Source organism: Oncorhynchus mykiss, chromosome Y (assembly GCF_013265735.2).
Source record: "Oncorhynchus mykiss isolate Arlee chromosome Y, USDA_OmykA_1.1, whole genome shotgun sequence".
Classification (NCBI taxonomy): domain Eukaryota; kingdom Metazoa; phylum Chordata; class Actinopteri; order Salmoniformes; family Salmonidae; genus Oncorhynchus; species Oncorhynchus mykiss.
Genome location: NC_048593.1, coordinates 27,149,993 through 27,177,413, shown reverse-complemented (window position 1 = coordinate 27,177,413; position 27,421 = coordinate 27,149,993). Strand labels below are relative to the sequence as shown.

Genomic DNA, 27,421 nt, shown 5'->3' with positions numbered 1-27,421 from the left:
GCATCATTTTGTGATTTTGATTTGGCCTTGATTTGGCCTTTTGATTAGCCCATACAAACGCAATGAATAACAGATTCACTACATGGAACAATTTCCCCCAAATAAAACTCTAAAAGGGTGTATCCTATATCTGAGAGATAAAAATCAGGATTTTTTTTTGGGGGGGGGGGTGTACTTAACCCCTTATTTGTCACTGAACAGTCTTCATATATACTGCACATCCATATTCTTTCTACTGGTACCGGGGGACCTTCAGATGAGTCTTCTGAGCGACATGTACGTGAGAGTCTCAACTTAACACAGAGGGGTTATATTAGTGTGTGTAGCCCAAACTAGTCAGACGCCACAGACAGAAGTCCCAAGACTCGTGTGAGAATGTTTCAGGATGTCTCATGGTCTGACAAACACCGCTCTAACGCTGTCACCTGGATGCGGTGGCTTGAGACACAACAAATCTCTAGCTTAAACTGACTGACACATTTTTATGGAGATGTTTTATTATGCCAGTTAGATTTCAGCAGGGGCACGGACATCGACCTTAGGGGGTTTTAAAATGGTGTTTCCTTTATTTTGGCAGTTACCTGTAGCATATAAAGTTGATCACCACTTTTCACAACTGGAGTCAGTCTAAAAAAAAAATGACCTCATTAAAGTTAGGGATAGAAAAAAAACATACATTTTGTGAAGGTGCATGTTGGATTTTCAATTATAATACTTATGGCAATATCAAAATAAGACCAAAAAGAACAATGTGATCTTGAACAACCTAGGAATGTATTTTCAGTTAAACTGCAAGATCAGTCATAAGACAAATCAATCAGAAACATGCCCCTGCATATTTTATAACATATTTTCAAATACAATGCAGCCTTTACCCCACCTCTCCCCAAACAATTAAAGTCATTTCTCTTTCATATTTCCAAATGTTCAAAACCATTCAAATGAAAATCCTTTGTTTGATTACTGGGTTGGTGTACCTAGTATAGTAACAGTCTAGCGCCTTCTGTTATTCAAGCACATTCATATAAAAATGATTTTACACACTCCTAGAGCTCATCGTGGCCCACTTCATCCTTGAGGTCCTGGCTGGCCTCAGTCTCTGGTTCCTTCATGTTCGCGAAGGCCACTTCCCTGGTCAGCTGCTCCAGAGGAGGGAGGCCCACCGCCAGGTTACGCATTGCAATGGCTGTCATCAGGAACCTACAACACAGAGCATGATGTACTCAAACTCATGTGCCTTATATTTAGTCTATGACATTTACTCCTACAAAGCGAATGTCTACGTTAAACCAAGCCACTGCAGGATACACGTGGAAACTGGAGGAATCACATGGTTGTCATGAGTTTTGGTAGTTGCACTGAAAACAACACTCACGCTCGACGCAACATGTAGTACTTTTTCACAGTAAACCGGTTCAGCCTTTCGCACACATTGGCTTCTCTGCGCTTCTTCACTTCTTTCATCCTCCGCTGTCGCCGTAGGAATAGCTGAACAACGGGATCCATCACATTGGCTTCTGACCCCTCATTTTCTCCAGTGATGAGCGACTGGAGCTCTGGAGGGAGGGGTTCCGTTTCTGTGGGGCGAAACGCTGTGTTGGCTCATCACTGCCATCAAGTGTGATGGTTCCTGTTGTATGTGTTAATTCCTGCCGTGTGTATATTTAAGACCTGACCTGTTCCGTTGCGGACCCTCTCCTGCAGTTCAAACAGCTTAGTGAAGTTCCTCTGTAGCGCTGCCTCTGTGGTGTTGACGTAGATGTACATGTAGCAGGACGGCCCCTCAGACACTGTGTACACCTTATGGTAGGCCCCTGCAGGAAGCTGTTCTCGCACACACACACACACACACACACAATGAGTACTCCTAGCCACACCATGGCAACTGGAATGTGAACCTTATGTTTAACAGTAAGTTTCAGCCCATGATGATGACTACAGTACAGCTGTCATCCAGGTGAAGGGTGTCATTACAGGCTGGCTGAAGCAGGTAGGTTGAAGAGGGATTATACCTGCTTCTGCTCTCCAGGTTGGAGCGTGTAGTTCTTTTTCTCATCCACTATCTCAACATTCAGCTGGCCCTGCAGCACCTGAACACTGGTGTTGCCCAGGTCCTCACTGACATAGTTCTCTAGAAGGAGACCTAAAGGAAAAATTAACCAACACATTTGAGCTAGATTGAAATGGACTTTGAATGATGAATCAGTGATCCCCATATGAAATATTCTCAATTGAAGACAATGAGGGAGAGACCCCAAACCTGGGAAGTCTGCGATGAAGACTATCTCTGTCTGGTTGTCCAACGAGCCCTCGATCTCCTGGAACTTGGTCCTCCAGGGAGAGAGGTCCACCAGCAGAGGCATGAGCCAGGGATTTGGACGGAATGGTGACCAGTCTGCCTTCACAATGTTCACACGGGGGTCAAAGATACTAATGGATGGAAAGAGAATTCAAGACCAAACTGTCCAGCGAATAACATTTCTATCTATGTGGAGGATGTAAGAGATCACAAAAAGGCTATGTAGTACCGTTGTTGGAAGCGTTCATTGATGGACACCCAGATGTCAAAGTAAATCTCTGGATCAGAGATGTTGTAGTGAGGCAGGTGGCGGCTCAGGCAGGTGGCATACTGCTTCAGCATGTCCCCATGGTCCTTCCACCGCCGACTCTGAGTGAACACCTACAGGTGCGCCACAGAACAATTTCACTTTGCTTCACCTTTATGGAACTAGTCATACCACCTTTAAAAAGTTTTGCAGTATGAGGTACTCAGATCCTCCTTCTCCCAGATAGTCACAGATAAGTTAATTCAATTATAAGATGTAAATATACAATCCATTTTTTCTATTAAAGGTTTGATACATTTTAAGTCAATTAATGAACATTACGAGCCACCCCCATTCCCAATATGTTAGGTTTTCTGAACAACCTCTATTCCCGGCATGTTCATATCGCTAATGTCCTACTGTATGTAGGCTTATGATGAAGTTCGGTATGCTGTAGTTCATTTAAAGTGGGACCAAACACGCTTTTATTGTTTAGTTGGAATGTTGAATGGTTAATATAATCGACTTGAGCTTATTATCCCTAATGTCACATTCCCCATGTCTCCCAAATTTCCTCCCTTTTTCCACATGCTTTCTAACCCTTCCTATGAGTCTGATTTTATATTTGATATATTGTTCAATGGCTCACCCCAGGGTTGAGGTATCCGACATCTCCTGTTTTTCCATCTTTGTAGGTGATCTTGACATGCTGGTGGGATCGGGAGTGAACCATCATATCCCAGGAGTACCCATACAGGCCATTGGTCCAGTTGTTATAGCCCTAGGTCAAAAAGAAAAAAGCTAGACATTTGTACAAAAAAAAGTTTTTTTAAAGGAATATCAAATGTTACAGTATTATATCACTTTTTTTGCCAATCAATCACAAAACTGCATTCCAGATCAGGACAGCAGGATGTATGGACCAGTATTTACTAATGCAAAGCCTCTTTCCACACCCCTCTGCAACCCCCACCGTTCTGCTGACTCAAGCTAGTTTACACTACTGTTTACTGCAGACTGATAGCAGTGTTGACACTGATTGAGCAATTATTCTGGTAATCTGTACTGTTGGGAAATAACTTTAGCTGACAGCCGTACACCCAGTGACTCACAACTGACATTTAAATCAAGGCATTCAAATCAAATGCTGCTGATTTCTTGATTCAATACATGGAAAGGATTCGAAGAAGTTTGTCACTGTAAACTCATATTCCATTTCTACAGGAGTACCTGTGTGATGAAGTGAGAGTAAGGCAGGAAGAACTGTTCAGCCAGGTACAGAATGGTGAACAGGGTTGCCAGCTTGTGTTTAAACCGTGTTTTGGAGGCCTTGGGGGCGGGGGACAAGTCCTGTAGTCCCGTAGATGTGTGCTGGGTCACTGGGTAAACACAGGAGGTGCTGGGCTGTGGGGGAGGAGATGTGAGCGGCAGCACGGGCCTGAGGATCTCCGGGAAGCGGGCAAAAAAGTGCCTGGGCCAGTCAGGGTAGCAGAAGAGAGGACTCGTGGCCAGCATAGTGTAGGCAAACATACCTGGAGATAAAATATAGGAAAATAGTAGCATTTGTGATCAATAGGTGGTTATAGATTAACTTAAATAGTGGATCATTATAGAAAAGATTGCTTTGAAAATGCTCTCTGGGCCACAGGAGTCTGTCTGCATGCATTATGTTGCCCTCAGTACAAGCGAAAATGAATCTTATTTCCTTATCAATGGAATCCTCTAATGATAATGGGAAAGGAACGGGGGATACCTAGTGTGGTGGTTGATTTCTTTACTATCAAATGAGGAGAGACAAATTTATCACACAAGTCAGAGTTATACTTACACTAAATCTTTAAATCACTTATTAATAAGGGAGCAGGTCAATACAACGCACACATTTATTCACTGCTTTAGCACACTCTGCCAACCCGGATGTCCTAGCCGTGTCTGAATTCTCATCACTGTCAAACGCTCCCTAAAGTTTCTAATCGACCTGGCCCGGGTATCCTGGAAGGATATTGACCTCATTCCGTCGGTAGAAGATGCCTGGTTATTCTTTAAAAGTGATTTCCTCAATCTTAAATAAGCGTGCCCCATTCAAAAAAATGTAAAACCAGGAACAGATATACCCCGTGGTTCACTTCAGACCCGACTGCCCTTGACCAGCATAAAAACATCCTGTGGCGTACGGCATTAGCATCGAACAGCCCCCGCGATATGCAACTTTTCAGGGAAGTTAGGAATCAATACACACAGTTAGGAAAGCAAAGGCTTTCAAACAGAAATTTGCATCCTGTAGCACAAACTCCCAAAAGTTCTGGGACACTAAAGTCCATGGAGAATAAGAACACCTCCTCCCAGCTGCCCACTGCACTGAGGCTAGGAAACACTGTCACCACCAATAAATCCACAATATTTGAGAATTTCAAAAATAAATCTTTCTACGGCTGGCCATGCTTTCCACCTGGCCACCCATACCCTGGTCAACAGCCCTGCACCCCCCACAGCAACATGCCCAAGCCTCCCCATTTCTCCTTCACTCAAATTCAGATAGCTGATGTTCTGAAAGAGCTGCAAAATCTGGACCCCTACAAATCAGCATGGCTAGACAATCTGGACCTTCATATAAAGTTGATAATTCTCTAAAATTATCAGTCGAAATTGTTGCAACCCCTATTACTAGCCTGTTCAACCTCTCTTTCATATCGTCTGAGATCCCCGAAGATTGGAAAGCTTCCGCGGTCATCCAACTCTTCAAAGGGGGTGACACTCCAGACCCAAACTGCTACAGACCTATATCTATCCTACCCTGCCTTACTAAGGTCTTCGAAAAACAAGTTAACAAACGATATCATAACCGCCATCGATTTTTTTAAAATTTTTATTTCACCTTTATTTAACCAGGTAGGCTAGTTGAGAACAAGTTCTCATTTGCAACTGCGACCTGGCCAAGATAAGGCATAGCAGTGTGAACAGACAACACAGAGTTACACATGGAGTAAACAATTAACAAGTCAATAACACAGTAGAAAAAAGGGGAGTCTATATATACATTGTGTGCAAAAGGCATGAGAAGGTAGGCAAATAATTACAATTATGCAGATTAACACTGGCGTGATAAATGATCAGATGGTTATGTAAAGGTAGAGATAGAGATATTGGTGTGCAAAAGAGCAGAAAAATAAATAAATAAAAACAGTATGGGGATGAGGTAGGTGAAAATGGGTGGGCTATTTACCAATAGACTATGTACAGCTGCAGCGATCGGTTAGCTGCTCAGATAGCAGATGTTTGAAGTTGGTGAGGGAGATAAAAGTCTCCAACTTCAGCGATTTTTGCAATTCGTTCCAATCACAGGCAGCAGAGAACTGGAACGAAAGGCGGCCAAATGAGGTGTTGGCTTTAGGGATGATCAGTGAGATACACCTGCTGGAGCGCGTGCTACGGATGGGTGTTGCCATCGTAACCAGTGAACTGAGATAAGGCGGAGCTTTACCTAGCATGGACTTGTAGATGACCTGGAGCCAGTGGGTCTGGCGACGAATATGTAGCGAGGGCCAGCCGACTAGAGCATACAAGTCGCAGTGGTGGGTGGTATAAGGTGCTTTAGTGACAAAACGGATGGCACTGTGATAAATTGCATCCAGTTTGCTGAGTAGAGTGTTGGAAGCAATTTTGTAGATGACGTCGCCGAAGTCGAGGATCGGTAGGATAGTCAGTTTTACTAGGGTAAGTTTGGCGGCGTGAGTGAAGGAGGCTTTGTTGCGGAATAGAAAGCCGACTCTTGATTTGATTTTCGATTGGAGATGTTTGATATGGGTCTGGAAGGAGAGTTTAGAGTCTAGCCAGACACCTAGGTACTTATAGATGTCCACATATTCAAGGTCGGAACCATCCAGGGTGGTGATGCTGGTCAGGCGTGCGGGTGCAGGCAGCGAACGGTTGAAAAGCATGCATTTGGTTTTACTAGCGTTTAAGAGCAGTTGGAGGCCACGGAAGGAGTGCTGTATGGCATTGAAGCTCGTTTGGAGGTTAGATAGCACAGTGTCCAAGGACGGGCCGGAAGTATATAGAATGGTGTCGTCTGCGTAGAGGTGGATCAGGGAATCGCCCGCAGCATGAGAAACATCATTGATATATACAGAGAAAAGAGTCGGCCCGAGAATTGAACCCTGTGGCACCCCCATAGAGACTGCCAGAGGACCGGACAGCATGCCCTCCGATTTGACACACTGAACTCTGTCTGCAAAGTAATTGGTGAACCAGGCAAGGCAGTCATCCGAAAAACCGAGGCTACTGAGTCTGCCGATAAGAATACGGTGATTGACAGAGTCGAAAGCCTTGGCAAGGTCTATGAAGACGGCTGCACAGTACTGTCTTTTATCGATGGCGGTTATGATATCGTTTAGTACCTTGAGCGTGGCTGAGGTACACCCGTGACCGGCTCGGAAACCAGATTGCACAGCGGAGAAGGTACGGTGGGATTCAAGATGGTCAGTGATCTGTTTGTTGACTTGGCTTTCGAAGACCTTAGATAGGCAGGGCAGGATGGATATTGGTCTGTAACAGTTTGGGTCCAGGGTGTCGCCCCCTTTGAAGAGGGGGATGACTGCGGCAGCTTTCCAATCCTTGGGGATCTCAGACGATATGAAAGAGAGGTTGAACAGGCTGGTAATAGGGGTTGCGACAATGGCGGCGGATAGTTTCAGGAATAGAGGGTCCAGATTGTCAAGCCCAGCTGATTTGTACGGGTCCAGGTTTTGCAGCTCTTTCAGAACATCTGCTATCTGGATTTGGGTAAAGGAGAACCTGGAGAGGCTTGGGCGAGTAGCTGCGGGGGGGGGGGGAGCTGTTGGACGAGGTTGGAGTAGCCAGGCGGAAGGCATGGCCAGCCGTTGAGAAATGCTTGTTGAAGTTTTCGATAATCATGGATTTATCGGTGGTGACCGTGTTACCTAGCCTCAGTGCAGTGGGCAGCTGGGAGGAGGTGCTCTTGTTCTCCATGGACTTCACAGTGTCCCAGAACTTTTTGGAGTTGGAGCTACAGGATGCAAACTTCTGCCTGAAGAAGTTGGCTTTAGCTTTCCTGACTGACTGTGTGTATTGGTTCCTGACTTCCCTGAACAGTTGCATATCGCGGGGACTGTTCGATGTTAGTGCAGTCCGCCACAGGATGTTTTTGTGCTGGTCGAGGGCAGTCAGGTCTGGAGTGAACCAGGGGCTATATCTGTTCTTAAGAGACAACACTGCAGCTGTATTCATCAACCTGGCCAAGGCTTTCGACTCTGTCAATCACCACATTCTTATCGGCAGACTCAACAGCCTTGGTTTCTCAAATGACTTCCTCGCTTGGTTCACCAACTACTTCTCAGACAGAGTTCAGTGTGTCAAATCGGAGGGCCTGTTGTCCGGACCTCTGGCAGTCTCTATGGGGGTGCCACAGGGTTCAATTCTCAGGCCGACTCTTCTCTGTATACATCAATGATGTTTCTCTTGCTGCTGGTGATTCTCTGATCCACCTCTATGCAGACGACACCATTCTGGATACTTCTGACCCTTCTTTGGACACTGTTAACTAACCTCCAGATGAGCTTCAATGCCATACAACTCTCCTTCCGTGGCCTCCAACTGCTCTTAAATGCAAGTAAAACTAAATGCATGCTCTTCAACCGATCGCTTCCCGCACTCGCCCGCCCATGCAGCATCACTACTCTGGACGGTTCTGACTTAGAATATGTGGACAACTACAAATACCCTAGGTGTCTGGTTAGACTAAACTGTCATTTACAAAATAGCCTCCAACACTCTACTCAGCAAATTGGATGCAGTCTATCACAGTGCCATCCGTTTTGTCACCAAAGCCCTATATACTACCCACCACTGCGACCTGTATGATCTCGTTGGCTGGCCCTCGCTTCATATTCGTCGCCAATCCCACTGGCTCCAGGTCATCTATAAGTCTCTGCTAAGTAAAGCCCCACCTTCTCAGCTCACTGGTCAGCATAGCAGCACGCGCTCCAGCAGGTATATTTCACTGGTCACCCCCAAAGCCAAAACCTCTTCGGCCGCCTTTCATTCCAGTTCTCTGCTGCCAATGACTGGAACGAATTTGCAAAAATCACTGAAGCTGGAGACTCACATCTCCCTCACTAACTTTAAGCACCAGCTGTCAGAGCAGCTCACAGATCCCTGCACCTGTACACAGCCCATATGTAAATAGCCCATCCTGTTATTTATTTTTGCTCCTTTGCACCCCAGTATCTCTACTTGCACATTCATCTTCTGCACATCTATCACTCCAGTGTTTAATTGCTAAATTGTAATTATTTTGCCACTATGGCCTATTTATTGCCTTACCTCCCTTATCTTACCTCATTTGCACACACTGTATATAGACTTTTTTCCCCTATTGTGTTATTGACTGCATGTTTGTTTATTCCATGTGTAACTCTGTGTTTTTGTTTGTGTCGCACTGCTTTGCTTTATCTTGGCCAGGTCGCTGTTGAAAATGAGAGCTTGTTCTCAACTAGCCTACCTGGTTAAATAAAGGTCAAATAAAAAACAAATAAAACAAAGTGAATCGATTGAGTGCTCTACGATAATGATGGCTGGTCAACGATTCACGGTGAGAGCCCCGAGACAAAAGTACTAAAGGTATTTTATAGCCAAGATACACCCCTTTCAACCTACATGACGAACAACAGATATATAGAATGGGTCACAAGGGTAAGATTTGTATGAAAGATACGGTCTGCTATGTATTATAGGTACTGCTGTATTAACAGTTTTCATTGTATAGACCAGTGTCTGGCCCTCTGACTCCAAACTGGAACCATCTCTCCCTGGTATGGAACAGAAACATTAACTCATGCTCTGGAATGCTCTTTGGGTTTTAAAAGACATCGTAAATCTCCTGTCAGTGTTATCTCCTAGAGGCCCATACTTAGTAGAACACACACCCAATAGTTAACAAAATACTCTATTCTGTTGCATAAAACAAACATTTGATGCAATAAAAGTATTATAACATAATCTTGCACTCACACTAGTCAGTTGTACAACTGAATGCATTCAACTGAAATGTGTCTTCTACATTTAACCCAACCCCTCTGAATCAGAGAGGTGCGGGGGCTGCCATAATCGGCATCCACGTCTTCGGCGCCCGGGAAACAGTGGGTTTACGGCTTTGCTCAGGGGCAGAACGACAGATTTGTACCTTGTCAGCTCGGGGATTCAATCCAGTAACCTTTCGGTTACTGGCCCAATGTTCAAACCACTAGGCTACCTGCACCACAATTACAAGCAACTATTCAAAATGGGACATCATCCCAGAGTACAATGGACTCTATATACAAAGTGTTGAACTTTGTAGCTTCTGTAATTCAGTAACATTTGATTTTCTCATTATGATGACTGAAAAGACTCACCGATGCTGAAGAGTTGAGAGTTCATGCAGTGGAAGTAGCTGACAAAGAAAATGCCAAAAGGGCGCGTGGCATCGAAAAACAGCAGATAGCCGGCAGACAGGTCCAGACAAAGACCACCTCCATGGACCACCAGCAGACTCACCATTTCATTAGGCAGAATCATCCTGTGGGACAGACGCAAAGGGTAAGAAATCCATACAATCCCACATGGGGCAGTTTTATATAAGCTGTTCCAAAATATGAGGGCGCTTGGCCCTCAATACATCTGTATTGAAGTCTGACAAATACCATCTGTGTGGTCCAGTGTGGGTCAGCTAGTAGAGCATGGCTAGGGCCAGGCGTTTTAGTTATATTTTGTGAGGGTTTTCTTTGACCACTATTTCCCCAGTATTATCCACTAGGTTTGCTGCAGGCAGAAAATCCTTTGAAATTCTCTTTAATTGACACAAGCTATCTCCAATCAATCATTCAATCAATGTCTGGTTGTTCGTCCTAAACCAGGGGAAGAGTGGCATACGAATCTTAATTGCACAAAGCCTACTATTTGGCAGGGACTACTATTTGTAGATCAGTGATTCTACACCTCACTTTGCTCAAACTGATCCTCTCTGTTACGTTTCCCAGTTTCTGTGTTGTGGGTTTGTGTATATGTATATTTCAGGAAATGGCTTCCTGGATTCCCCCAAGCAGCTGATTGGTCGGCACCATTGCAGATTGGAGCTCTGACCCCGCCCTCTCGTCAGGAGATACAGCTGTCTGCAATTAACAACTCCTTCTGCAGCTTAAAAAGCCGGTGTTCCATTTAGGAAAAAGAGAGCTTCTTGGATGTCCTGTGTTGGTTGTTGTTCAGAGACAGTTTTGTTGAAAGTATTTTGTAGCTGCTATTTCTGAGGTATGCGTGTGCCAATAGGACTCAGTGTTTTTCATTATTGAAATTGTTCACTTTAAGTTTGTATTATTCTGTTTCATTTGTTCCCAGGGGGAAGGGGAAGGCACCTTGGGAGTGCTTAGGCAAGAGGCCTGCGGGCATACATATACCCATAGTATGTACTCCATCTGTGCACACTGGGTAAGACCTGGGCGGACCACCCCCTTGTATTTTGGTTAGCGTGTTAAGAATAGATAAGTAGTGGGTAAGTAGGAGAGGGGGCTCTAACTTTCTTTGGGTTCCATCCAGACCCTTTTCCCCACATTACCGTGTCATCCTTACCCGCACCTACAATCCCATACCTCTTTCACTCCACAGGGAGTTGAGTTGTAGCGGGGTGTTGCGTTCCCTCCACCAAGAGGCGTGCGTAACAGACTCAATCCCTGATCGGAGGTTATAAAAGTGGGGCAATTAGTACAGCTAAAAAGGGGGCTATGAATCCAACCAGAAAATATAAATTCCATATCAGAATATCGCTTAAAAAAGTTTTAAAGTATGCCAATACCCCGCTGGGGCACTCTTTGCAGACAATATATTCTACAAAACCTGCAATTTAGCATTTGATTAAGAATGCTTCTACCATCGACGGTTGTGGAGGATATAGCGACAGTCTCATCCTTACGTAATAACAAGCCAACATCAATCAACACATATTTTACAATGTATTCGTTGTCAGTTCTTAACATATGGGTTTGATAGGGAAAAATGTTTGACTATTTTCAGAACAAATGTCTAGCCTATTTTTATTAGTTACAGAAATAACCCAACTCTTGAATGCAGTGTATGGAGATACGCTTCTCATACTCTACAAAGCGCATGTGAATGCGCAGTTACTCAGAATAATATTGACACTTGAATAGTTTAAGTAAATATACTATATTAGCTAGAATAACGAACGCCTTCACCCAGTTCTCCTTGGAAATATGACCATATCAGTCTTGTCAGTGGATTCGTCCGTTATTATGGAGATGCTTTGTTTTTTTTTACCATTCTGCGCCTCCGTTCTTTACGTGTGTTAATGAATGCACACATTTTGGGATTGTCTACTTTTTGGAGTGTTGGCGCTTGGAAAAGCCATATCCTCAGCATTTGTTTTTTCTATAGTGAATAATAAAAGGCATTTTTTTTTAAGTCTACATTTTCTCAAATGAATTATGTTAGCTGGTCTATGAATGCACACTTGACAATTTACAGGTTGTGTGACAAGTTGCCTTATTGGCCTCTTGAGGTCAAATGATGGTAATGCAGGGTAGAAAGAGAAAAAAAACACCTGGACCTAAGCATGGCACTTGCAACACCAGGGTTGTGGGTTCGATTCCCATGAGACACCAGTACGAAAAAATATGCACTCACTGCTGTAAGTCGCTCTAGATAAAACCGTCTGCTAAATTACTAAAATGTCATTAAAAATGTTAACTAACCTGAAAGGGTCAAAAAGCCAATGGTGTGCCAAGTATGACATGGAATATCCCTCTACCCAGTCTGCATCCAGTTTCTTGATTCCAGCAATGAAGTATACTATAAAAATCTACCAAGGAAAAAGATTAAAGATATATTATAGTAGTGTCCTCAAAGTTTATCAGGCACATGTTAAGGCAGATGCCCTTGATATAGTAAAGTTTATATGAACTCAATAGAAAGAATTTGGCACAGACCTGAAACCTCAGAAGAGTGTAGTTCCAAAGTGGCACTTGGGAATTCTTTTTTTGGGGATTACGTAATCCATCTATTGACCTGAAAATAATAATATACTGCATGTACTTAAATGCATGCATACACTCAGGCAAACCCACACACAGATTCAATCAACCAAATATATTATACGTTTAAGAAATGTATAGTAATGGTTTCATAAAAGTTCTGCAACTCACCAGTATCTGTTGGCGTCCATGAATGTGAGCTGGAAGCCAATGAGTCCGTAGAGGTAAGAGTGGTTGTTCCAAGCTGTTTTGTCCAAAAAGAAGATGTACCAGTACGTGGATATGAACATGAGACAGGAAAGGCGGTAGAAACAGCCCAACATGATTCCTACAGCACCTATAAAAAGAGACAATTAAAAGAAAAAGTATTTAACTAGGCAAGTCAATTAAGAACAAATTCTTATTTACAATGACGGCCCACACCGGCCAAACCCGGACGACGCTGAGCCAATTTTGCGCCGCCCTATGGGACTCCCAATCACGGCCGGTTGTGATACAGCCTGGAATCGTACCAGGGTCTGTAGTGACACCTCTAACACTGAGGTGCAGTGCCTTAGACCACTGTGCCACTCGGTCTAAGGCACTTTTCAGCACACATTGAAAAGATGGAAGCATATTAACACTATCACATAAACCTGCACAAAGGAAACAAAATACAGCAGCTGTTCCAATCACTGACTCAGAACTTGACCTACCAAAGAGCATCACCACATAGACCAGGTACATATAATCAAGAGGCAGCGGCTGCAGGAAGCTGAAGAGAGGGAAGCGGCACACAGGAGCCCCATCCAGGTACTTGTAGTCCAGGTGGCTAAGGCCTCGCTCCTGTGTAATGTCTATAGCCATTATCATGCCTGGGGGACAGAGACAGGGGAAGACACACAGAAGATGAGAACAACGAGAGAGATTGCACAAGACCGCCAGCAGATGATTTGACTTGCATATGAAACTCAACTCAATGCGATTAATTCAATTCTCAGGCACAAATGAAAATGCCAGACCCTGCAGCCATTTTGACCAAGGGTAACTAATCTTAGTGGAGATGACAGAGCTCACCAAACAGGAAGCGGAAAATGCCCAGAGAAGCCGGGTCAGTGGGGCGGTTTAGGAGACACACCAAGCGATGCCAGGAGGACAGGTCCTCCTTCTCAAACCCAAACAGCCGTTTCATCATGCTCTCAGTCTCCACTGCCCTCTCTGCTGCTGGTACTGTCTCCTTGTCCATGGTGCCTTCTCCCTCATCACTGCTCCCAGACAAGTCTCCCTGTCCTGAGGACTGCTCAATGAAAGGAGCACCTAAGAGAGAATGGGAAAATATGCATACCAATTCACACGTCAGAGAAACACCTTAACCCTACGGTTCACAAGAATGCCATGGGTATGTGTGCAGTATTTATGCCACAGCGTACTATAAGTCATTAGGAACTAGATGTTCCTGATTATAAGCTGATGTGTATATTGCAATTCAATCACGGTGATACATTGATTATCGTGAGATGCATTGCATCTATCAGTCTCACGTTTTTATAAACCTAGTCAGCAGATCCAACCCGCTTACTTACAGCTGCACTAGGGTCGGAAAGCATATGCCTGTGTATATTAAGACACCGTGGAGCTGGTGCGAGATATGGTTCGGAAAACGTACCTCAATCCAGAGACTAAAATGTGTTGTACCGCAAATTGTCCCATTATCCTAACTGTTAAACTGAAAAGATTGAACGACTGGGCATTTTAGTCCTCATGCTAGGCAGCAGAAGCCACAGCAGCCATTTTGAATGGCAGTGTCAGCCAATCAAATGATGTCCTGGATTATTGATATTTTATTTGATAATTGTGGGGGGGGGGGGGGGGCTTCACCTTCTTTGTATTCACAGGAATATCCCTGTATTGGTGTGTAATATTGTTATTGTTGCAATAAAAAAAGGATGGAAATGTATATACAGTGGGGAGAACAAGTATTTGATACACTGACGATTTTGCAGGTTTTCCTACTTACAAAGCATGTAGAGAGAGGTCTGTAATTCTTATCATAGGTACACTTCAACTGTGAGAAACAGAATCTAAAACAAAAATTCAGAAAATCACATTGTATGATTTTTAAGTAATTAATTTGCATTTTATTGCATGACACAAGTATTTGATCACCTACCAACCAGTAAGAATTCCGGCTCTCACAGACCTGTTAGTTTTTCTTTAAGAAGTCTTCCTGTTCTCCACTCATTACCTGTATTAACTGCACCTGTTTGAACTCGTTACCTGTATAAAAGACACCTGTCAACACAATCAAACCTCTCCACAAAGGCCAAGACCAGAGAGGGTGTAAGGACATCAGGGATAAAATTGTAGACCTGCACAAGGCTGGGATAGGCTACAGGACAATAGGCAAGCAGCTTGGTGAGAAGGCAACAACTGTTGGCGCAATTATTAGAAAATGGAAGAAGTTCAAGATGACGGTCAATCACCCTCGGTCTGGGGCTCCATGCAAGATCTCACCTCGTGGGGCATCAAAGATCATGAGGAAGGTGAGGGATCAGCCCAGAACTACATGGCAGGACCTGGTCAATGACCTGAAGAGAGCTGGGACTAGTCTCAAAGAAAACCATTAAAACACTACGCCGTCATGGATTAAAATCCTGCAGCGCACGCAAGGTCCCCCTGCTCAAGCCAGCGCATGTCCAGGCCTGTCTGAAGTTTGCCAATGACCATCTGGATGATCCAGAGGAGGAATGGGAGAAGGTCATGTGGTCTGATGAGACAAAAATAGCTTTTTGGTCTAAACTCCACTTGCCGTGTTTAGAGGAAGATGGATGAGTACAACCCCAAGAACACCATCCCAACCGTGAAGCATGGAGGTGGAAACGTCATTCTTTGGGGATGCTTTTCTGCAAAGGGCACAGGACGACTGCACCGTATTGATGGGAGGATGGATGGGGCCGTGTATCGCGAGATCTTGGCCAACAACCTCCTTCCCTCAGTAAGAGCATGGAAGATGGATCGTGGCTGGGTCTTCCAGCATGACAATGACCCGAAACACACAGCCAGGGCAACTAAGGAGTGGCTCCGTAAGAAGCATCAAGGTCCTAGAGTGGCCTAGCCAGTCTCCAGACCTGAACCCAATAGAACATCTTTGGAGGGAGCTGAAAGTCCGTATTGCCCAGCGACAGCCCCGAAACCTGAAGGATCTGGAGAAGGTCTGTATAGAGGAGTGGGCCAAAATCCCTGCTGCAGTGTGTGCAAACCTGGTCAAGAACTACAGGAAACATAAGATCTCTGTAAAACAAAGGTTTCTGTACCAAATATTAAGTTCTGCTTTTCTGCTTTTCTGATGTATCAAATACTTATGTCATGCAATAAAATGCAAATTAATTGCTTAAAAATCATACAATGTGATTTTCTGGATTTTTGTTTTAGATTCCGTCTCACAGTTTAAAGTGTACCCATGATAAATGACAGACCTCTACATGCTTTGTAAGTAGGAAACACTGCCGAGTTTGCAGGTTATCAAATACTTGTTCTCCCCACTGTATATGTTCAACACAATTTGCCATTCTGGCTGAGGTTGCCACTGCTTGCTAGCATAAGAAGGAAAACGGTAGTTTATTTAAAAACGAATAGTTGTTGAATCTTATTGGTGTAACAGTTGGGATACACAAGGCATTTCTCATCCCTGGATTGAGGTACGTTCTTTTCCAAGCAGGCTCCTTTGGTGTCTTTTTAATTGATTTTATTTCACCTTTATTTAAGCAGGTAAGGTAGTTGAACAAGTTTATTTACAATTGCGACCTGGTCAAGATAAAGCAAAGCAGTGCGACACAGTTACACAAGGCATAAACAAGCGTACAATCAATAACACAATAGAACAAAAATAAGTCTATATACAGTGTGTGCAAATGGCGTGAGGAGGTAGGCAATAAATAGTCTTAATATACACGAATGCTGTCTGACCCTAGCGCAGCTTGAAAGCAAGCGGTTCGGGTATGCTGACTACTCTATATACCCTGTAACAATTTACTGTAAGCAGAGCTGATCAATGGTTACAAAACAACAACAATGCTGTCCCTTGTTACATACCTGCATTAGCATTGTCGCACGCCCCTGCTTCCATGCTTCCAACTCGGTTATGCAAAAAAATATATACTATTTGGACAGGGATGTCACCCTAATAGTACAATTTCCCCTCCTTGTCCCTACCCCAATGAGATATTCAACACACGTGAACCGTTGGGTACGTGTCAGTCCGTGTACTAGCCTAAGGAAGGTTGTCTGGAAAATCGACAGGGAACCTGAAACAGTGCTCAGTCTATTGGTTGTTTTTCCACGAGACAAACTACACCTAGTGGCAATCCGGAAATTGTATGCCCCCAGCGGTTGGGATGAGAATAACCTAATGTAGAAGGCATGCAGCTGGAGTACAAAACCGAAAGTATTTATCAAAAAATATATAGATTTACAGTACCAGTCAAAAGTTTGCTAAACCTACTCATTCAAGGGTTTTTCTTAAATTTGTACTATTTTCTACATTGTAGAATAATAGTTTTGATGACTTCACTATTAAATAACCCATATGGAATCATGTAGTAATCAAAAAAAGTGTTTATATTTGAGATTCTTCAAAGTAGCCACCCTTTGCCTTGACAGCTTTGCACACTCCTTTATTATATTGAACCTTTAACTAGGCAAGTCAGTTAAGAAACATCTTTAAAAATGTCCAGCGATGCGGTGGATTGAGACATAACCAATGCAAAAAAAACATCTATTTTCAACTGATATTTTGTTATTTCAATTTCCGCGGGGGCTCGGACATCGACCTTAGGTTGGTTTAGGGTAGGGTAGGGACTTCCCAAGGATCTTTAGTTAGGAGAAACATATTTACCTCCTGAATTAAGGAGGAAGTTACCTGAGCCGTGGTGCACCGGTTTCCACAGCCACAATGTCAAAATGGGCTATATCGTAAAAATGGATGAAAACAAAAACGTGATTTTGGTCTTAATTTAAGATATATTAGCTGTGTGGTTAGGTTTAAAATGAGAGTTTAACAACATAACATGTAGAAATAGGCGGGGTTAATATGACTTTGTGGCTGTGTTAACTAGTGACGACTCCGTGCCCCGGTTTTTGTCCGCAACGATGGACAGTGAACTGGCAAAAACGGTGAGGGAGGGAGGGAGGAGCGCCCTTCTCAAATCGAACAGTAATCTGCACCGCTCGGTCATATTGTCAACAAGGCAGCATAGTGCATCGTTCAAAAACATCTCTTTAACATAAAATATATGTTTGAATTTTTCAAACTAGTTTTAATTGGAAAGGCAGATATAGCGTTTTTATAAAAAGCAATCACTTTTGCATGTGAAAACACATAATCCTATTCATTACTCCACGTGCTTAATCTAGCCTAGCCCTAAACTATGTCACTCGGGTTTTTTGTGTACCGATTTCGCCGTGAGTTTTGAACGGGGACCTGGATTATGCCTGAGAGATAAAAAATAGCCCTGTTCCAAAACAAATGCAATCACTTTTCACCCAGTGCAAACTACCCACCGGGGTAACCCGGGCCTGATAATCGTATCCCCTCGTTGGATTGTTTCTGGGAGTGGTCACCGACCCATTTTCAAAGATCTATACATCTGGCTAAACAATCCTCCAATGCAAACATCCCTACTGTAGTTACCAGGTAGCCTGTCCACGTTGGCATATCGCCACTACTACAGTAGATGGCAATAATACGCAGAGGCACATTATAGTTAGCACGCTAGAAGAAGACATGGACCTAGCTAGCCTGTGGACTCATCTGCATTGTTGTATGAATAATTGAAAGACAACTTGGAATGTGTTCTTGAAATATCCTTTGAAACATTCATAATGATGCTCCAGCTATTGGTAGATCGGATTTGGCCGGATTCGCGTTAGCGCCGTAATATCTTCTTGTCTTTGTTCAATACTTTTAAACGCAACATAGCTGATAAGGCTTGTTGTTTACTTCTAGTAACTTGTCACTGTTGATCTGGCTAGCAAACTAGGCCACCTAATTGACAACACAACTTGCTAACCTACCAGTTAGCCTTGTGCGTTGTAGATACATCAGGTACGTTTCTGTAATACAATACATTAGCAAGCTATTGCATTCGTTATCTTCCCGGTCACAAGCTATGGGTTGCTACTAGTTGTTGTGTGGGTAGCTGGCTAGTTTAGCTTTCTAGCTATCTACCACAGCAACTGTTGCAATCACAACAATGTAATGATAGGTTAGCTGAACACAGTGCCTGAGGTTGTTAGGTTATTGTTGCCAGACCTGAGGACAGGACCTGTGTTCCAAATTCATGCTTTTGACATGTATGAACAACTGTTACGCGAGTGTTCCTGGTCTGAACCTAAATAATAACTTTCAGAAATGGTTACTCAACAACAAAAGTGACCTGCTATTGTATACCCCTGCATAATGAAGTTCATATAAATTACAATAGATCCATCCATTTCATGTTGCAGATGATTTTGTTTAGTGTGTAGTGTGCAGGGGAGAGATGGGCACCCAGGGCAGCCGGTTACATACCTCCTCCCAGGATCCTGAGGAACCAGTTGAGACTACATGTGCCAGTGGCAAGCATGGATGTGAATGCAGAAAGAGGAAACGGACTGCACACTGCGACTGCGACAGTGAGCCTGATGAAGAAGACGCCTTATTGGACACACCACGGAGGTGAGAAGTCACACACATCACACTGGAAATACACACAATTTCATAAACCAACAGAGACAGCAGGCCAGAGTAAGAGACAAACACACTTATAGAACAGGTGAGGTATTCACATATCTTTCATGTCTTTCATATGGCCAGCCTGTGTCTAACCTTGGCCTGCGTTGTTCTGGTTTGTTTTGGAACTGTTACAGGAAGAAGCTGAAAAGCACATCTAAGTACATATATCAGACCTTGTTCTTGAACGGGGAGAACAGTGACATCCGCATCTGTGCCCTGGGGCAGGAGTGGAACCTGCACAAAGTGTACCTGTGCCAGGTTAGTGCATTGTTCTGTGTACACTACACACTTTATTAGGCCGTCATTGTAAATAAGATTTTGTTTTAAACTGACTTGCCTAGTTAAATAAAGGTTAAATAAAAATGATCTACAATGCCTGTGACTCATCCCCCCACCCCATGATGTTCTTATTTATGTAGTCAGGGTATTTCTCCAGCATGTTCAGCGGCTCCTGGAAGGAGTCCAACATGATGGTCATTCCATTAGAGATCCCAGACCAGAACATCGACACAGAGGGTGAGGACTTCAGTCACTGCCAGGAATAAAACACTAAAAATTGCTTTGTTTATGTCACTGAACTCCTTTTTTGCAGTTACTATACACATTTATCTTGATTTTCTCCGTGTGTGTGTGTGTAGCTCTGCAGGTAGTGTTTGGATCTCTGTACCGGGATGATGTTCTGATCAAGCCCAGCAGGGTCGTCAGTATCCTAGCAGTAGCTTGTATGCTCCAACTGGTCAGTAGATTATCATCATATCACACTACAGGATCTTTACATGGAATGTTGAGATGATGGTGATATGTGTGAGTTGGAAGTTGAACTTGCTGGAATGCAATTTACTGAACGAGAATAGATGACCAAAGGCCATAATATGCCTGTGTGTCTTTGAAGGATGGTCTGATCCAGCAGTGTGGTGAGACCATGAAGGAGAACGTTGGTGTCAAAACTGTGTGTCTACTACTCCTCTGCCAGCATCTACGGCCTTGACTCTGTCATGAAGAAGTAAGCCCCATCATTACATTCCTATTGAGTAATATTAGTTAATCGAATAATACAGTTGTTCTTGTTCTTATCACTCTACATGCATATGCTTGTGTGTCTCCTGCAGGTGTCTGGAATGGCTCCTCAATAACCTCATGACCCATCAGAATGTTGACCTCATGTGTATCTTCAATGTTTTCCTATTTTTCCATAGAATTTATACATACTCATAATAGTCTAAGTGTTGTGTGGTTGGTGTCAGTGAGCAGCGTGTGTTTCTGTGCTGTATTTGCAGAGTGGATGTGATCGAACTGCTGATCCAGTCGTCTGACCTATTCGTCATGCAGGTGGAGATGGATGTCTACACCGCTCTGAAAAAGGTACTACTGTAACTGCCTTTGGGACAGTTTCTAAAGGCTGTTTTTGTAGACCGTTGACTTATCTCCCCTTCCCTATCCCTTCTCTCTCATTCATACCCTCTCTTTGTAACTCTCTCCTCAGTGGATGTTCCTGCAGTTCAATCCATCCTGGGACGGTCCCATCAAGCAGCTGCTGGCTGATGCCGACGCCTGGCTTTGCAAACGCAGGACTGGTACGTTCTGTTCCACAGGGCATGTCCACAGCTAGCTACACACCTATCTGAACACAGGGCTGTAGAATATACACACAGACACTGACTGACCAGTCTTTTCTAATGGCTCTTATGTGCATGCTGTTGCAGAGATGGGAGAGGAGGAGCCCTTTTTAAAAGCAGAGGACGGCGCCCCCTTTACTCCTGTCTTTAGACAAGTGCGCCTTCAATACATCATCAATGACTTGGCTTCCGCACGCATCCTGGAGAGAGACAACATTCTCCCACCCGGTAAGGGTGATGATTCGGATAGTGATTTATGTTTCACATTCACTTGTGACAGTTTTAGTAGTAATTTTTATTTCCTCTGTAAAACTCCTCATACCAGATTGGCTGACCTCCGTGTACAAGAGCCAGTGGTTTGCCATGCTACGGACAGAGCACGACAATGACAATGGGTGAGAACTGGAGCTCCAAACCAGCAACATCACTCCATGACAACATTCATTCTGTGATTTTCAGTGACTGAAAATATATTTTTGCTTGTATAGTAAGGCGTGTGTTGTTGTGTGTTTGTAGCCCACAGGATGCCAACAAGGAGGAGTTTGAGTCAAGTAGTATGCGATGTGGCAGGAAACTGACCAAAGATGGTGATGTGAGTCAGACTATTAGTCTCTGTGTAATAAGGACATCAATCACACTATAAGAACTTCAAACAAAACATCACAAAAGAGAATGTTTTAACTTTATATTCTCAGTACTGTTGGCGTTGAACAGGCTTCAACTTTGGCTTTGACCTGCTGGTGACCTACACCAACCACTTCATAGTGTTCAAGAGGAATACACTGAGCCAGCCATGTGGGGGAGCTGTGAGTATGCAGCCTCGGAGGCATCTAGCATACCGGTTAGTGTTCCAATCTGCTGACACGACCTAGGCTGTGGTCAGCACAACACACATAGCTACAGATTTCAAATGTAGGCATTGCATTGTGTGTGGAGTAGTAATGATATATTTATGTTCTGTATAACTGCCATGTTTTATTTTTTTATTTCACCTTTATTTAACCAGGTAGGCTAGTTGAGAACAAGTTCTCATTTGCAACTGCGACCTGGCCAAGATAAAGCATAGCAATTCAACACATACAACAACACAGAGTTACACATGGAATAAACAAAACATAGTCAATAATACAGTAGAACAAAAGAAAACAAAAGTCTATATACAGTGAGTGCAAATGAGGTAAGATAAGGGAGGCAATAAATAGGCCATGGTGGCAAAGTAATTACAATATAGCAATTAAACACTGGAATGGTAGCTGTGCAGAAGATGAATGTGCAAGTGGAGATACTGGGGTGCAAAGGAGCAAGATAAATGCAGTACGGGGATGAGGTATGTAGATAGATGGGCTGTTTACAGATGGGCTATGTACAGATGGGCTATGTGCAGTGATCTGTGAGCTGCTCTGACAGTTGGTGCTTAAAGCTAGTGAGGGAGATACAGTGCCTTGCGAAAGTATTCGGCCCCCTTGAACTTTGCGACCTTTTGCCACATTTCAGGGTTCAAACATAAAGATATAAAACTGTATTTTTTTGTGAAGAATCAACAACAAGTGGGACACAATCATGAAGTGGAACGACATTTATTGGATATTTCAAACTCTTTTAACAAATCAAAAACTGAAAAATTGGGCGTGCAAAATTATTCAGCCCCTTTACTTTCAGTGCAGCAAACTCTCTCCAGAAGTTCAGTGAGGATCTCTGAATGATCCAATGTTGACCTAAATGACTAATGATGATAAATACAATCCACCTGTGTGTAATCAAGTCTCCGTATAAATGCACCTGCACTGTGATAGTCTCAGAGGTCCGTTAAAAGCGCAGAGAGCATCATGAAGAACAAGGAACACACCAGGCAGGTCCGAGATACTGTTGTGAAGAAGTTTAAAGCCGGATTTGGATACAAAAAGATTTCCCAAGCTTTAAACATCCCAAGGAGCACTGTGCAAGCGATAATATTGAAATGGAAGGAGTATCAGACCACTGCAAATCTACCAAGACCTGGCCGTCCCTCTAAACTTTCAGCTCATACAAGGAGAAGACTGATCAGAGATGCAGCCAAGAGGCCCATGATCACTCTGGATGAACTGCAGAGATCTACAGCTGAGGTGGGAGACTCTGTCCATAGGACAACAATCAGTCGTATATTGCACAAATCTGGCCTTTATGGAAGAGTGGCAAGAAGAAAGCCATTTCTTAAAGATATCCATAAAAAGTGTTGTTTAAAGTTTGCCACAAGCCACCTGGGAGACACACCAAACATGTGGAAGAAGGTGCTCTGGTCAGATGAAACCAAAATTGAACTTTTTGGCAACAATGCAAAACGTTATGTTTGGCGTAAAAGCAACACAGCTGAACACACCATCCCCACTGTCAAACATGGTGGTGGCAGCATCATGGTTTGGGCCTGCTTTTCTTCAGCAGGGACAGGGAAGATGGTTAAAATTGATGGGAAGATGGATGGAGCCAAATACAGGACCATTCTGGAAGAAAACCTGATGGAGTCTGCAAAAGACCTGAGACTGGGATGGAGATTTGTCTTCCAACAAGACAATGATCCAAAACATAAAGCAAAATCTACAATGGAATGGTTCAAAAATAAACATATCCAGGTGTTAGAATGGCCAAGTCAAAGTCCAGACCTGAATCCAATCGAGAATCTGTGGAAAGAACTGAAAACTGCTGTTCACAAATGCTCTCCATCCAACCTCACTGAGCTCGAGCTGTTTTGCAAGGAGGAATGGGAAAAAATTTCAGTCTCTCGATGTGCAAAACTGATAGAGACATACCCCAAGCGACTTACAGCTGTAATCGCAGCAAAAGGTGGCACTCCAAAGTATTAACTTAAGGGGGCTGAATAATTTTGCACGCCCAATTTTTCAGTTTTTAATTTGTTAAAAAAGTTTGAAATATCCATTAAATATCGTTCCACTTCATGATTGTGTCCCACTTGTTGTTGATTCTTCACAAAAAAAATACAGTTTTATATCTTTGTTTGAAGCCTGAAATGTGGCAAAAGGTCGCAAAGTTCAAGGGGGCCGAATACTTTCGCAAGGCACTGTATGAGTCTCCAGCTTCAGAGAATTTTGCAGTTCGTTCCATTCATTGGCAGCAGAGAACTGGAAGGAAAGACGACCAAAGGAGTAATTGGCTTTTGGGGGGTGACCAGTGAGATATACCTGCTGGAGCGCGTGCTACGAGTGGGTGCTGCTTATGGTGACCAGTGAGCTGAGATAAGGCGGGGCCTTACCTAGCAGAGACTTGTAGATAACCTTTAGCCAGTGGGTTTGGCGACGAGTATGAAGCGAGGGCCAACCAACGAGAGCGTACAGGTCGCAATGGTGGGTAGTGTATGGGGATTTGGTGACAACAGATGGCACTGTGATAGACTGCATCCAGTTTGTTGAGTATTTGATTTACCTGTGTTCTACCAGGCCTGACTAGCCCCTCACATCTCACTCAATGTTTCTCCCTCGCCCTGTTCAGGTTACGCCTGGCTTCCTTTGATAACAGTGGTAAACTGGTGTGTAGTCGATCCACTGGTTACCAGCTACTCACCCTGGAGAAAGACCAGGTCAGTCCCACAGTATCCGGTCTGGAGTGTGAAGTTACTGCGTATTAACTCAGCTACTGCGTAGCAACTCAGCGGTGCATAAAAGCCCTGGTCTGCTTTAGAAAGCTTTTGTAAATTACGATCACCAGAACTGCCGTTTTGGGATCTAAAATTGGTTTATTATGATCAAGTTCAATCCCCACTGTGAATTATTTTAAAGTTAACTGAAAATCAAGATATTTAATTAAATAGTGATCCATTGACTACTACATTTGTTGTGCTGACAAATGTATTGGACTCCATAGACTTAAGGTTGACTTTCAGGCATGATGAAATCGACCATGATCCTTTGCTAGTTACGGCCATTTTCACCATGATCCTTTGCAATTACATTTTTTTGGGGGGGGAGCATTCAGCCCCATTCAGCAATATTGCGCGTTTCGAATATTTCCGGCTTCATTACGCCATCAGGAGTTTTCCATAGGAAAACGTGGAATGACGTCAGCGCTATCACTATCTACTGGTTTTAATGACTATTGGTCAGTCAGACCACACGTAATCCACATGTTCTGAAACTTTCCTCCCCTCTTGAAATGAACACATCACTATATAAGTATTGCCTGAATCGGACCATATAACTATTGCTGTACGTTCTGTGCTCCACCTATTTCTTATTCTCTCGCTCTTTATTTTCTTCCTACCAGGAGTATGTGGTGATGAACCTGGACAGTCGGCTGTTGTCCTTCCCCCTCTACGTGTGCTGTAACTTCCAGTACACATCTCCTCATATGGACCGCTGTCCTGATTCCCCTGAACCAGAGAGCAGCGCCCGCAGTGTATCCTGATGCCAGCTCCACACCATCAGCCCAGTTCCCTTACCACTCCCCTTTATAATATAGGCTAATCCTATCCTTGCCCCACACCCGCATCTTCCATGGCCCCTCTCTGACATCCTGGCCTCAAACTGTGGCCCACAGCTTCTACCCCCCAAACACAACCCTGGCATCTGCATGCTCTACAGCTCAGTCTAGTGTGTTTTGGGATACGTTGTTCGTTTAAAAAATATATTTTTAATTCTTCGGCTTTCATTTTATAATATTTTTTTATAACATTCATACATTTTTTTGTATTATTTATTTAACATTTTTTTTAAGAAAAAGTGAAGAAGAAAAAACTTGTCCACACCAGTGGGCTGTGGTGCTATCAGCAGCGTGTGCCCTTCTCTTGTCTCTCACAGGAAATGATCTGTTACTATTTCTGTACATCCATTACTATCCTAATTAAGAGTAAGTCGGCCACTATAGTAGTGTCCAAATTAGGTTTGAATTTCAAATACCCACGGCTGAAAATGGTGCTGTTTTTGCTAGTGGAAATACATTTTAAAGTTTGGTACGGATAGCCCTCCTACGTATTTCCATCTTAACAAACTTGCAAAGGGGGAAAGACGTAGGAGGACTATCCGTACCAAACTTTAAATTGTATTTACAGGCACTAGCATTTCATCCCATCCTTAATTGGTTTAGACATGAATCTTCCGCCCCCTGGCTGAGTATAAAGATACAAATTGTGTCTCCTATTGTCCTGGAAGAGGTGGTCTTACTGATACAGCCCTTAAACTATGCTTTGGTCCTATTATTGCTCACACCATTTCTATTTGGTGGAAAATTTGAAGAAAACATTTTGGAATCAAAATGACATGCCCATACTACTCTCAAATTTCGCAATAATGCCTTGCGATCTGGATGGCAGCCATTTGCATCCACCATTGGTCCAAATGTGGAATCCATACCCTTGCTGATATTATGGACAGTAATGGTTTGAGAACATTCCACGATTTGAAACATAACATTACCAGGCAACTAATTTCCCATATTTACAACTTAGGTCTTCTATGTTGGCCTATAGAGGCCCTTGGGGAAACCCTGCTACCAAACCATCCAATGATGGGATTTACAAATGATCTGGGCTCCCGAAAGGACTGATCTCTATGAACTCAGCAAAAAAAAGAAACGTCCTCACTGTCAACTGCATTTATTTTCAGCAAACTTAACGTGTAAATATTTGAATTAACATAAGATTCAACTGAGACAAACTGAACAAGTTCCACAGACATGTAACTATCAGAAATTGAATAATGTGTCCCTGAACAAAGGGGGGGTCAAAATCAAAAGTAACAATCAGTATCTGGCGTGGCCACCAGCTGCATTAAGTACTGCAGTGCATCTCCTCCTCGTGGACTGCACCAGATTTGCCAGTTCTTGCTGTGAGATGTTACCCCACTCTTCCACAAAGGCACCTGCAAGTTCCCAGACATTTCGGGTGGGAATGGCCCTAGCCCTCCGATCCAACAGGTCCCAGACGTGCTCAATGGGATTGAGATCCGGGCTCTTCGCTGGCCATGGCAGAACACTGACAGTCCTGTCTTGCAGGAAATCAAGCACAGAATGAGCAGTATGGCTGGTCGCATTGTCATGCTGGAGGGTCATGTCAGGATGAACCTGCAGGAAGGGTACCACATGAGGGAGGAGGTGAGGACCTGCATTACAACAAGCTTACAAGTCCTCAGTCCAGCCTCTCAGCCTATTGCGGACAGTCTGAGCACTGATGGAGGGATTGTGTGTTCCTGGTATAACGGGCAATTGTTTTTGCCATCCTGTCCCGCAGGTGTGATGTCCGGATGTACCGATCCTATGCAGGTGTTGTTACACGTGATCTGTCACTGCCAGGACGATCAGCTGTCCGTCCTGTAGTGCTGTATTAGGCGTCTCACAGTACGGACATTGCAATTTATTGCCCTGGCCACATCTGCAGTCCTCATGCCTCCTTGTAGCATGCCTACGACGTGTTCTCGCAGATGAGTAGGGACCCTGGGCATCTTTCTATTGGTGTTTTTCAGAGTCAGTAGAAAGGCCTCTTAGTGT

At 43.7% G+C, this 27,421-nt stretch overlaps 1 protein-coding gene and 1 pseudogene across 2 annotated transcripts; one reads left to right on the top strand and one right to left on the bottom strand.

The window, feature by feature from the left end:
* Window positions 1-479: 479 nt before the first annotated feature.
* LOC110509897 (vitamin K-dependent gamma-carboxylase) lies at window positions 480-16,914 on the bottom strand. 2 transcript variants are annotated; one of them, XM_036967944.1, is made up of 15 exons: window positions 16,658-16,914; window positions 13,643-13,882; window positions 13,282-13,440; window positions 12,758-12,923; window positions 12,542-12,620; window positions 12,308-12,414; window positions 9,959-10,122; window positions 3,777-4,078; window positions 3,196-3,327; window positions 2,529-2,680; window positions 2,261-2,430; window positions 2,013-2,143; window positions 1,677-1,824; window positions 1,376-1,577; window positions 480-1,200 (listed from the first exon to the last, which is right to left on the bottom strand). In XM_036967944.1, the coding sequence occupies exons 1-15, from the start codon at window positions 16,689-16,691 to the stop codon at window positions 1,047-1,049; spliced, it is 2,340 nt and encodes a 779-aa protein (XP_036823839.1). In that variant the 5' UTR covers window positions 16,692-16,914; the 3' UTR covers window positions 480-1,046. The 2 variants fall into 2 exon arrangements, with proteins under 2 accessions (XP_036823839.1, XP_036823840.1); XM_036967945.1 differs by lacking the exon at window positions 16,658-16,914 and adding an exon at window positions 14,232-14,361.
* Window positions 16,915-17,757: 843 nt separating this feature from the next.
* Window positions 17,758-26,608, top strand: LOC110509898 (annotated as a pseudogene).
* The last annotated feature ends 813 nt before the right edge of the window (window positions 26,609-27,421 follow it).